At 39.8% G+C, this 13,964-nt stretch overlaps 1 protein-coding gene across 4 annotated transcripts; it reads left to right on the top strand.

Moving 5' to 3' along the window:
* The first annotated feature begins 320 nt into the window (after window positions 1-320).
* LOC5567808 (NEDD4 family-interacting protein 1) lies at window positions 321-13,455 on the top strand. 4 transcript variants are annotated; one of them, XM_001657662.2, is made up of 2 exons: window positions 321-742; window positions 11,829-13,455. In XM_001657662.2, exon 2 carries the CDS (start codon window positions 11,848-11,850, stop codon window positions 12,532-12,534), a length of 687 nt encoding a protein of 228 aa, XP_001657712.2. In that variant the 5' UTR covers window positions 321-742; window positions 11,829-11,847; the 3' UTR covers window positions 12,535-13,455. The 4 variants fall into 4 exon arrangements, with proteins under 4 accessions (XP_001657712.2, XP_021695578.1, XP_021695579.1 ...); XM_021839886.1 differs by lacking the exon at window positions 321-742 and adding an exon at window positions 894-1,284; XM_021839887.1 differs by lacking the exon at window positions 321-742 and adding an exon at window positions 1,312-1,333.
* The last annotated feature ends 509 nt before the right edge of the window (window positions 13,456-13,964 follow it).

The raw sequence follows: 13,964 nt of genomic DNA on the forward strand, positions 1-13,964 counted from the left end.
AAAGTGTAATCGCATAGAACAATAAAATTAAAAAACTTACATTTTCACTCTAATAAAACGGAAGTTTTTCGCTCACTTGTGTACAATGTCAAATTGTGTTAATGATAATAAACACAAAAATGGTTGTCATGGAAAATATGGTTACCGCGTTTGAAACGCATTTACTACAGATTTGCATCTCAAACGCAAACAGCAATATGTCCGCGAGCATCCCTTTAAACGGTTTAAACGATTTCGTCACCGACCACTGGGCAGATCCGATTCGGTTACCAATTTCTCACGCACTTTTTCGTATTTTTTTGTCACGGGGCTCTGTTATCTTCTCACTTTCTTCGCTGGCTGGCTGACTGACTGGCGACTCGAAGCGAATTTCCCCATCAAAACGGAATGCACAAAGAGGAAAGAAAAGCAAAACAGCGAGCTACGTGAAAAAAGTGATCAGCTCGACCATCGCTCAGTAAAAAATCGTGAATATTTTGGATTGTGTCTTTGGGAAATCGATTTTTCCAAGTGAAGGTTGTTTTTTGTCGTGGAAAGTGTTGTCCTATACTATCTGCTGCTGCATTTTTCCATCACGGTGTGCGAAGGAAAGGAAAATTTGTCGGAGGTGGAAAACCTTGATGCGTCATAACAGCACTTGGAGGAAAAAGGGATAATCGCCAGTGTTTGTGTTTTTCATCGAGTAGGACTAAGGGAGCAGAAATTAAAATCGTTATAGCGATTGTCTTTTTGAACAGGAAAGGTAAGCCATTTAGTTTTAAGGCAAATTACATCATATTATGGGAGGGAAAAAGTAGGGGCCAGCAGTGGTCGAATTGGAGACAAACAACCACTTAAGCCAAAAGCTATCATCGGAGGGGCTTCTGTTTCGTCATCCGGAGAAGAGTCTTTGTTGTAAATTTGGTAGATCCAATACAGACAGAGCGAAGAGGCATAAGCAGAGATAATCTGCACGATAGAAAAAGTGTTTGCGTAGCCGCAGCAAATTTGTTTTGATCGCTTCCTGGAACTCGGTGCAGAAAATCAATAACTCAATATCAAGAAACGAAACAACGCAGCTCATATGGAGAAGTAAGGTGACGGAGTGGAAATGCTTCAGCTGTTGACGATGGACGATGGTATTGTGAAATAGTCTGCGTCTGACTGAGTATGCAAATATCGCCCCTGGAGGAAACGTGACGAGTTTTTGTTGTTTTTTTGTGCTAAAGGCGATAGGGCGTCAAGTATTTGTGGAAGATCTACGATCAAATGGAAAACAGAACTGATAAGGCAGCAATTTCGAAGGTCGGTGTCATCATTGGGTCGATTTGATTGGAATATCAATTGGAAACAGGTTGGACTTTTTCATAAAAAGAAGATTGTGCAGCTTTCCTTATAGCTATGGCTAAACGCTGTTATGCGTACAAGAACTTTGCTCCGAAGTTTCCTGCTAAAAAGCTCTTAAGTGTTCTTAGACGAGATGACTGAGTTCCAGTGAAAATCCAAGTGATTTGGATGATGCCGTTGATACTACAACATCCTACATTATGGAAGCTTTTGAAGAAGCATGTCCTCTGCGGTCTGTGAAGACTACAAGAACTCCGTGGTGGAACTCCGATCTGACTAGACTCAGGAAATAATGTAGAAGCAGTTGGAACAGACGCCGTTCAGCTGGATCAGAGTCGTTCAAGTCGGTTCGTAAGGCTTACAAAAAGGCTCTCCGATCTGCCGAACGATCCGGCTGGAAAAACCTTTGTACAAATGTTTTCAGTTTAAGTGAAGTTAGCCGGCTGACTTGCAAAATCTAAGGATTTCCAAGTGAACGAAATTTGCTTCTCTAATGGTGACTTTACTTCTTCTGATGAAGAAGTTTTAGAAAGTTTATTCAATACACACTTCCTCGGATGTGTGGACATAGCATCTACGGATGAACCAAATGTCTTTTCATGTAGTCAACGTTGCTTCCAGATTTGTCTGGAATATTCCAGATTCTTGAGGCCGCATTTTACAAAAATCTGGAAGATCCAGATACAATTTGAAACGAATTTGTAAGGTTTTGTTAATAATTTAAGGTTCTTCATGACAAAAGCGATCCAGGCTTTTCCAGACAAATTTTCAAAATCTTCCAGATTTTTGAAAAATTGATCTGGCATCCCTGCATGTAGTTACGAGTCTCTGGCTTCGTCTCGCAGTATCGTAACTACTGAATCGATTCAATGGGCACTTGATAATTTTGCTCCTTTCAAATCTCGAGGAGCGGATGGGATTTATCCTATTCTGCTTCAAAAGGGATTTGAGTTTATCAAACATGTTTTGAAAAAGCTACTTGTAAGCAGTTTTGCTACTGGGTATATTCCCAGATCCTGGCGTGATATTACTGTAAAGTTTATCCTGAAAAGAGGACGTGCATCGCATGAAGAAGCGAATAATTTTAGACCAATTAGTCTGACCTCTTTTCTTCTGAAATGTCTGGAACGCATTATCGATCATCACATCCGTGATGTGATGTGAATCAACATGCTTACCACTCTGGAAAATCTACAGTGACTCTTTTACACAAAGTAGTATACGATATTGAGAAAGCATTCGCTTAGAAGCAATCCTACATACGGATTTACTCGTATTTACGTATCAAAATGTCGAAGCTGGTAAAGAACCCAAACGGGCACTGTAAGTTGTGCACCAACAAGGACAGTATGGACAACATGGTGGTATGTGACGATTGTGATCGCTGGTATCACCTCTCCTGCGCCAAACTGGATCGATCACCTAAGGCAGAGGAATCCTGGATATGCGAGCACTGTGCCGATATCCAGAGGAAATGGTATAAGCAAGGCGCTGCTGCCATCGAGAAGAAAATTGCCACTCAAAAACAAACCGAGAACAAGAGCCCCAATTCCAACGAGCAAATCCTACAAGAATTGACTAATGCAATCACCAGTGCATTTAAACAGGTCAAAGTAGAACCAGAAGAACGCACTCCAGTCAACCAGGCCAGTGATTGGACCGTTTATTTGAAAAGACAGGCTTTGATAAGCCTGCCTAAGTTTAATGGTTCATCAAAGGAATGGCCTAAGTTCGAAAAAATCTTTAATGATACCACCCAGGAAGGAAAATTCAGCCCATTGGAAAATTTAAATAGACTCCAACAGTCGCTTGAAGGAATTGCAGCAAGATGCGTAAGCCAATTGATGATGGGTGCTGGGAATATCCCACAAATAATGGAGCGAATAAAGCTGAATTTTGGACGTCCTGAAATAATCTACAACGAACTTGTGACAGAGTTGTCCAAGATTCGAAAGGAGAACCGAATGGCTGTGGTGGATATTTCAGAGGCACTCGGTAATCTGGTTAGCAACCTGGAGCTAATCAATTTTCAAGATTACCTACGAGACCCCAGACTCGTCAATGAAACGGTTCAAAAGTTACCGTATAATCTCCATGTAAAGTGGGCCGAAGAAAGGCAAGCAAATGGCCCAGTCGCAACATTAAACGAGTTATACACATTCCTAACTCCACATGCAAAGATAAGTCGCATAATGCAGAATGCCGCAACTCCAGCCCCACGAAAGACGGTTAATATACATCATGATATACGTCAACTAGACCGTCAACATGATAGGCATTCAAGAGGTCCACAATGTGGAAATTGCTCAGGCAGTCATAGGATTACTGACTGCCAATTATTCAGAGACATGGATACTAAGAAGCGCAATGAAGTTGTGAGAACAAATAAGCTGTGCATAGGATGTCTCAGCCCATTTCACTTCTTCAAGAATTGTAATCGTTCACGTAGGTGTGGTTTAAACGGTTGCAATAAAAATCATCATTCGTGGCTCCACGATAAACAAGAGACCAGGAAGCCACCTACTGTGCCACCCACCGAGAAAAAGGATAATGATCAAAAGCCACTAACGACGACTACTCAAAATGATGAAAAATTAGTTGGTCATCATCGAATTAAACGCAGCAAAATTCTTTACCAAATAATTCCTGTGACCCTAAAAAATGGATCAAAATCTGTGGATACTTATGCTTTCCTTGACGCAGGATCATCTGCCACATTAGTTGATAAAAGTATCGTCGATACTTTGGAATTGGAAGGAAGAAATGATCCTCTACATCTCACGTGGACTCAAGATATAAGTAAAGATGAGGATAATAGTATGAACGTGGAACTTCAAATAAGTGGACCATCAAAAAAGTTTTATACTATCAAAAACGTAAGAACGATGAAGAACTTGCAGTTGCCAAGACAAACAGTTGATTTCGAGAAATTGAAGCAAAAATTTTCTTATTTAAAAGATTTGCCAATCACAAGTTTTACAAACGAGCGTCCAATGATTCTTATTGGAATTGAACACAGTCATCTGTTGATTCCTTTAGAAAGACGAATGAGGAAATGGAACGAACCGATTGCTGTCAAGTCTAAATTAGGATGGTTCCTGTTTGGCAACATATCTGCATCCGTTCAGCACGAGTATGCAATGATACACCACGAAGAGGAAATGGCAAAACTAATGAAATCATATTTTTCAACCGAAGATTTTGGAGTTAAAATATCTGAGAATTCTCTAAAATCCGAAGAGGAAAAACGAGTCGTTAACATCATGGAAAAAACCGTTAAATACACTGATGGCAGATACGAGGTTGGTTTGCTGTGGAAAGATGACGATATCAAATTCCCAGAAAGCTACGGCAACGCGTACAAGCGTTTGATAATGATGGAGAAAAAACTGGAGAAGGATCCTCAGCTTAAAGAGTGGGCGTTGAAAACATTCAAAGAATATCAAACGAAGGGATATCTACGAAAACTAACATCTGAAGAGGTAAAAAAGACAACAGAACGTACTTACTATCTACCGCACTTCGTTGTTGTCAACAAGAATAATGCGAAACCACGATTAGTTTTCGATGCAGCAGCAAAAATCGCTGACAAATCTTTCAATTCAGAGCTACTGTCAGGACCTGATATCAATGAGCCGATACACGGAGTAGCATTGCGTTTTCGAGAAAACAGGATAGCAGTTAGCGGTGATATACAGGAGATGTTTCACCAAACAAGGATAACCGCAGCGGAACAAGATTCTCAACGAATTTTATGGAGAGACTGCAACACTGATAAACCTGCAGAAGTGTATGAGCTGCAAGTAATGTCATTTGGAGCAACGTGTTCTCCATTCTGCGCTCAATATGTGAAGAACAAAAATGCTGAAAATTTCGCGGAAATGTATCCAGAAGCTGCTGTTGCTGTGAAAAAAACAACACTTTGTAGATGACTATTTAGACAGCTTCTCAAACTTGGAAGACGCCAAGAAGATTACTAATCAAGTAATCGAAATCCATCAACATGCAGGCTATTATATTCGGAATTTCTTATCGAATGACAAGGAGCTAATGAAGGCCATACCTCAAGATAGACGCCATAAACTATTTACTAAGTCAATGGAGGATAAAGACTCACATGCTGAGAAGGTTCTTGGTATCTATTGGAACACAGAAACTGACTGCCTGGCGTACCTGATAAAGTGGAATATCTATGGAGAAAAACTACTTCAGAAAATGTTACCAACCAAGAGAGAGGTGTTAGCATACATAATGAGTATCTACGACCCGATGGGACTAATATCTAACCTATCAATTCACGGAAAAATATTAATGCAGGAGTTACATAAAGCCACTTTGAATTTGGATGATGAGATTCCAAACCACCTGCATGATCACTGGAACACGTGGGTCACAACGATAAAAGAAGCTGGAAACTTAGAAATTCCAAGGTGCTTAACAAATGGAACTGTTGACGAGGTGGAACTGCATACTTTTGTAGACGCATCCGATAAAGCATTTGCAGCAGCAGTCTATTGCAAAAGCACAAATTCCAACGGAAAATACATAACACTTGTAGCCGGAAAAGCCAGAGTCGCTCCAATCAAAGGATTATCTATACCACGACTTGAACTTCAAGCAGCTATTCTAGGAACGAGGCTAACGAATCAAATACGAAAAGACTTACGTCTCAAGGTATCAAAGATAACTTACTGGTCAGACTCACAAACTGTCTTGTCATGGATTAAAAAGATAGATATAAAATTCCAACCATTCGTTGCACACAGAATAGGCGAGATTCTGGACTCCACAGCAATGGATCAATGGGGGTGGGTACCATCAGAGCACAATCCAGCTGATGCTGCAACAAAGTTAAATGGAAACAAGAACATATGGTTAAATGGCTCAGAATTCCTTAAAACTAAAGAAGTTAACTGGCCAAATAAATCTAAAGAGCAGATACATGTTTTTGTGATAGAAACCAACAAAAAAACGGGCAACGATTATGACGAATTTCGATTGGTCCAAGAAAATAAATATGATAAGTGGTGGAGACTGGTTAACAGTGTCTGTATTATCAAGAAGTTCGTCGAATGGAAAGAGGACAGAAACAATTTCACGAAAGATGTTACTTTAGACACCAGAAACGCAGCTGAAAACATAATATATAAGAAAGCCCAATGGCAAGGATTCCCGGAAGAAATGGAAGATTTACATCTCAAAGGCTCTGTCAGTATAAAAAGTCATATTAGATGTCTTAAGCCGTATTTGGATGAATTTGGTGTTATGCGATCTAATGGAAGACTGGAAAAAGCGACGAATCTGCCAAAAAATCTCAAGTTTCCAGTGATTCTGCCCCAGAAAAACATCATCACCAAAATGATAGTAAGATCAACACATCAACGTTACCTACATCAAGGAGAAAATGCCATAATTGCTGCTCTACAACAAAAATATTGGATAATAAACATACGAGCAGTAGTGAGAAACGAGAAAAAATGCTGCCAAAAATGTATAATCGACTCTGCAAAACCCGAAGCACCAATGATGGCTGCTTTGAATTAAACCGTACGTTCACCCATTCACACATTGTGGAGTTGATTACTTCGGTCCATTCGAGGTAGTAGTTAAGAGATCAACCGAAAAGCGGTGGGGAGTAATATTCACTTGTATGTCATAAAGAGCTGTACATATCGAAATGGCGGAAAAATTGGTTACAGATTCATTCATTGTTTGCCTTAAAACTTTCCAAAATCGACGTGGAAAGATTACTCACATATACAGTGATAATGGAACAAACTTTGTTGGAGCAAACAATTTAATGGCTCAATTGGTGTCCGACATAAACACAAGAATAGGCAGAAGTGAAGCAGCAAAGATGGAAATAAAATGGACATTTAATCCCCCGGCTGCACCACATTTCGGAGAAGTATGGGAAAGACTGATTAGGATCATTAAATCAGCTCTGCAAGTTTTATTAAAATCTTGGGGTGGAAGAACACCCAGGTGCGAAACATTAAGAGCAGCGTTTGTACAAGCCGAATTCTTCCTTAACGCAAGACCTTTAACACACATCCCTGTGGATAACATTGATGATGAGGTATGAACTCCGTTCCACGCATTAATAGGTTGTTCAGGAGAATATGTTCCACCATATTTTACTGAAGTCAACAATTTTCAAGAACAGTGTAAACAAGTTCAACATGCTGGACAACAATTTTGGAATCGCTGGAAGAATTAATACATTCCAACACTCGCAAAAAGGAACAAATGGACAAACAAAATAGAACCAATTAAGGTCGATGACATCGTGATTATAACTGACGATGAAGCAACTCCAAATACGTGGTTGAAAGGACGTGTCATTAAAGTTCACACTGCATTAGATGGTCAAGTTCGATCAGTCGAAATCAAAACAAAGAATGGAGTGAAGAAAAGGCCATCAGTAAAGGTAGCAGTCGTAGATGTATCCGGTTCAAGGGAGAAAGAAATGGATAAGAAAATTCAACAGTCCATCAATAGAAAAAGGTAAACGATTCTACATTCCTCAGACAACTCTTGCAGCAAATCAACTTTAGATAGATCATTCCCAAACTGGGGAAAGGCAGAACTATCGATGAAGAAGAAGCTAAAGCTATACGAGATAAAATTGAAGTTAATTGAACGAGTTAAAACCAATTCATCCAACTCGTTAGGAAAAATCATGCTAGCCACAACAACATTGCTATCGATTGCTAATGCTATCAACATCAAGCCAATAGAAGAAGATGGTCTTATTTTTGATCATGACGGAACGTGTCTTTTGAAACGAGGCTCCTGGAAAACAAACATATACACCGGTATATCTCCAGCTCAGGACATCAATTTTATTGACCACGTCCATCAGAATTTAACAATCGCGTTAAAAGAGATGGAAAGGCAGACGAAGGATCAAACAATTCATCAGCTGGCGACATCAATTGGGCATCAATGCGATGATGCAATCCAGGATATTCAACAAATCACCCGTAGACGCAGAAGCAAGGGAATATTCGGATTCCTTAAAGACATATTCTTCGGAGGAGACGACATCGACGAAGCAGTAGAAGCGATGAGGATTCAGGAAGACAACAAAATTCATCATGTTTCGGAAACTGTACAAAAGGTATTTGAAAAAACTCAGTTAATGAACAAAAATCTACAAACTCAAATAAGCAGGCTATATGATGGAATACATTCTTTGGATCATGAAAGTTCTATTTATGATTCAGAACTATTACACGGTAGATTAATGGAAACTTCAATGTTAGCAAAAGAACTGGTAGAAGAAATCATAAACAAATATCGAAAGCTTAGGAAATTTCCTCTCACAACTAGCGAATTAGAAATGGTAAAACAAAATATTTCGAGCTCATTACCCATCGGATATAAATTATTAGATCATCCTTCATCTATAAAATTCGATACCAAAATCATTCAAGAAACCATAGTTATTGTAATGCACTCAGTTCTTATAAGTAAAGAAAGTTTCGAAGTATTCCACATCATTGCTATCCCAAGTGTAGTTAATAATACGAAAATTGTAGCATCGAACCAACAAATAGCCCTGAATTCACAGGGAGAATATTTCTATCCAAAGAGCAATCTAGTTAGCATTAATGAAACTCATTTTATTTCGCAGCAATCTGAATTAATGCGAAAACCTGATTGTGTAGCCGCATCATTACAGCACATGAAGACTGATGATAAATGCATAAAACAGAAATTATCAAGCAAATATTCCAAACTCATCAAACTAGCAAAGGTTAATACTGTATTATATTATACAAATAATCCCAAGGAGATGGTAATACATTGCGACAAAACAGTTATATCTCCACCATATGAAGCTGCTATAGTAACTATGGATCCAGATTGTAAGATTAAATCAAATTCAAGAACAATTTATGCTAATTTGAAAAACGAATCCAGGAAAACGCTTACTTTCTTCCAACCTAGAGCTACAATCAATTTGAATAAAAATATTAAAACATTGCAAGACATTAAAAAAGAAAACTAGATACTGGTTACGAATACATCGATAATATAGAAGAACCAATTAATGATAATTCAACATTTCACTACTACAATCCTTACTCTTGGATAGCGGTTATAATAATATTGCTTGCCATTATTATATTATGTATCTTCATATATTTCAAGTACATTAGATGTAATGATCCAGTAGTTCAACCGAGCTTTCAAATGAATGAAATCAAATGTGGGCTCCTGGGTTAAAGGGTCTGATAATATGGCAATGATTTCAAGTAAAGCTTGATCTTTGGCTAGTCCTTCCACTCATTCGAGAAGCTATTCCAAAATTCTAAGACAGTACTGAAAACGAAGCGTTCGGATGTGAGTTCGACCAAGGTATTGTCGAGAAAGCCAACGAATAAAAACTACAGCGTGTGATCTTGGACGCTAAACTATGAATGACATTTATTTTCAAAAATGTATGAGATATATATACAAGAAATTACTTACGACTAAATTTACCTACGATTACCTGAGCACAAAAAACGGTTGGCACACTCGGTCGAGGCGCCCTTCTCGGCTACTGTCTATGTTTATTATTCTACCTTTTGGGTTTCTCTCTTTCAAACTACCCTTGCGCATGAAATAGATAATTACTCTTTTGTTTAAAACCGAGATGCGTGCGTTGCCTGATTTGAGGGATGATTTTATTGCTCGGGGATTTTGGCCACGCTCATTAAGGGGTAGAAATTCTTTTCATCTTAATTATTTTACAATCGCTACATTTTTCTGAACAAAGGGTTTTTCTGTTGCAATGGCTTTTCCTATATGTCTGTTATTTCTAAAATCGTTTATTGCAGCGTACGGATTTACTATATGTCTGTTATTTCTAAAATCGTTTATTGCAGCGTCTGCAACAGGTGTTTTCTTGGATATTGAAGGTGCCTTTGATAAAGTGTCTTTCGATGCCATATTGGAAGCCGCACGAAACCATGGGCTACCTAAAATGATTACCAATCGGATTCATCAAATGCTCAAAAAGCGACATCTCTTCTCGACATTGCGTCAAGCAGCGATTCGAAAATCGAGTGTTTGCGGATGCCCCCAAGGGGGAGTCTTGTCACCACTTTTGTGGAATCTCGTAGCAGATACGCTATCGAGGCTACTCAATAATAGCGGTTTTCCAACTTATGGATTTGCCGATGATTATCTAGCTTTGATAATGGATCGTTGAAGGTAGTTTTTGCAAGTGCTCACCGCATCAAAACAAAGGCGCCACTGTACATGGGATTAAACATTGTGACAGAATGGATCATTGAAGGTAGTTTTTGTCAGTGCTCACCGCATTGAACATAGGCGCCATTGTATATGGGATTTAACATTGTGACAGCATTGCTGTTCTGTCAAACAAACAAGGCTACGGTGGCGCTATCTATGCTTTCTATAGCGGCCGTTTTGGTTATTTTAATGATCCATTGCTGTTCTGTCAAACACACAAGGCTACGGTGGCGCTATCTATGTTTTCCATAGCGGTCGTTTTGATTATTTTAATGATCCGATGGTATGTGCATAAGCACCCTATTCGACCTGATACTAAGTGCTCTTCAGGTAGTCGAGAGTTAGTGTCGCCAATGTGGCCTTTCAGTTAATCCGAATAAAACATCTATTGTTCTTTTTTACGGAAAGACGAAACCGCGATGGAATTCAACCTTTACGTCTTTTTGGCACTGAGATCAATCAGCTGATGGCAAAGTTGGTGTGTTCTACAAATTTGTGTGACTTCTGAAATTGAACAACTTTGTGGAAGAGACCAACAACCAACAACTTACCGTTTTAGAATTAAATTACAAAGTCTCTCGGTTACTTTGGTTCTTGGTCTTTGACCAACCCTCTGAAACTCTATGTAAAATGACCGCAATGTAATAATTCCCTCACAGGCAAAATCTCAAGTTATTTGTAGTTCGTCATCCAAATTTCAGCCAATTTCGACGACCAGAAGCTGAGATACAGCACCGCAAACTTGGCTATTTTGTACGGAAAAACAGCATTTGGTTACTAACTTATGTCACTGACTGTAGCAGCTCACAATTTCAAAGTGATAAATCTCAGTCCCTATAGATCATATTGATTCGAAAAAGTATCATCATATGTGCTGACATGTAGAAAGTATGCTGATACTTTTTCAGATGCATCAGTGCAATACCAACTGATTTTCTTTAATTCGAAATTGTGATGATTTAGCAACAATCATCAACGACACGTATAAATTTCAATGACAGCCTACTTCGCCTTAAACAAGAAGCACTTTTTTGCTCTTACCGTTTATGGGTACTGGATCTACTAGAGAGAAATCCAATGAATCGTCGATCTACACACAATTCGTTGCTTCCACTTTTGGTGCATTTAGACAAAATTTTAGTGGATCGTCGTTGGTGCGGCATCCCCACACTCCCTGAGTTAACTTCTCAGGGGTATCTTTGCAGCTTTCCGATTAGTTATACTCAGTAACGAACGTTTTTTCCACTTTTCAGATCTCGTCACTACCCCAAAATGCCTCCGGCCAACAACAACAACAACAGTAACAACGATGATTTGCCCCCGCCCAAGGCAGACTTCAGCGCACCGCCACCGTACGAGGCCACGGATAGCGATCAGTATGCTCAGCCGACCCATCCGGAAATGACCACAAAACTACCGACCTACGAAGAGGTCCAGATGGAGAAGATGATCAATCACGAGCTGCCGATTCCGCCGGGGGCAAACGGTCACATGCCACCTCCACCGCCTAGTATTACCGGACTCCCAATGGGACCAGTCGGACGAACCACGGGAGGTCCTAACGGGGGCCCGGCCGTGACATTCATCGCTATAGACACAGATGGTGAAAACATCAACGCCGACAACAGTCTCCTCGGGACGGACATTGTATTCGTAACAGCATTTCTGGTAGCGTTCCTGTTCAATTGGATCGGTTTTCTGATGCTGACATGCTTCTGCCACACGATTGCCGCCCGTTACGGTGCCCTCTCTGGGTTCGGTTTATCTCTGGCAAAGTGGACATTGATCGTCAAGCATTCGACCGACTTCGCTTCGCACGAAAATTCATGGCTTTGGTGGCTCATCATGGCCTTTGGTTTCCTGATCTGTGTGCGCGCTCTTGTGCAATACATCAGTATCAAACGAACATGGCGACTACTCTCGACATCTGCTCAAGAGCGACTTCTGTTCTTCTACTGAGTTTCGTGTATGGCTTAAATAAGCACATCTACATTTGGAACATTCACCTATATTAACTTGTTCTCCAAAACGAGGCTCCCAGTCGCTGGATGAATGTGTCAGGGTCATCCGACAAGCAAGCTTACAATCAAACATGAAAGCAGATGAGCGTTTTAAAAAGAAATACTTTTTGTGATACGTCAATCACCTCCGTTTATGCAGTGGAATCGTTCCGGAAGAAGATAGATATAACTAATTTTAAAACACCACGAAACACCTGAAAACATTCCCCCCACGTTATTGTTCATTATTCTGAGACCGTAACCATTATGCAAATGTCTGACCACGCTTATTCCCGGGGAGTAGTGTGCTATCAATAGTTATTCGTTGTTTTATCAGATAAAAAAAATACTAAATTAGGATGCCATTCGAGGGGACTTACTATTCAACTCGCAAGCAGTGCAATCAGATTCGCATGTGTGGTTTGATTTGCATTTTAGTCAGAATCCAATTTTTGTTCAATTTATTGTTGATTACGTTTGCAACAAATAGGTCGATTTTTGCTGCTACTTAAACAAACAATTCACCACCGCAAGAGTAACTGAGAGACCAGTGTTGTAGATTTCCTCCCTTTTTGAAATTGGGCCAAGTTCATGTAGTATGCAGTGTTATCGTCGAATAAAATAGTGTTGAACATTAATCACGTCTATATGTATTAGATAAAATCAATTTAGATTATGTGCCTGGATAAGATAAACCTCGATATGAATATATTCGAACCATCGTGTATTAGTCTGCACGAAAATCCGAATGATTATCTGAACCGGATGAAGATAGTTGAAGTTGTGAGAGAGTATAGGGCACCAAGAGCAACCGAAAGGATCTTATATGTATGCGTATACGCATGCCTATGTATATGTATGCGAGTGCATCGAGAGAAAACGAGGAAAGCAAAGAGAGACGAAATGTATACTGGTGTACGTAGCTAAAGGGCGAGTTTGTATTGATGTGTGAGTGTGAAGATACCTTCTCAGGAGAGGAATGTTAAGGAAGTGGGTACAGCCTTCATCACGAGAGAAATTGGATTCATTCTGTTGGTTATATTTGGTGCGGCCAGACCTGTTTTGCGATACGATGGCATCGAAGCGAAAATCGGACCGGTTAATGTCGGCGGAACGGCACGACAATGGCGCAGTCGGTACGACGTCTTGATTTTTGGAGACACCATGGAAGAACACGACACAAACTTAGCAGCGGTGCTGGAGCGATTCAAAGAGCATGGAGTGGAAATCAACGAATCCAAATGTGTGTTTCGAAGCCAGAGTCTTCCTTTTTTGGGCTTTATTTTAACTCCAGATGGTTGGCAAATTGAAGAGGAAAAATTAAGTGCCATTAGAGATTTCCGTCGACCTGTTAACTGCTCAGAGGTGAAAAGCTTCCTGGGGCTAATC

The sequence above is a fragment of the Aedes aegypti genome, chromosome 2 (genome assembly GCF_002204515.2).
Source record: "Aedes aegypti strain LVP_AGWG chromosome 2, AaegL5.0 Primary Assembly, whole genome shotgun sequence".
Lineage (NCBI taxonomy): Eukaryota > Metazoa > Arthropoda > Insecta > Diptera > Culicidae > Aedes > Aedes aegypti.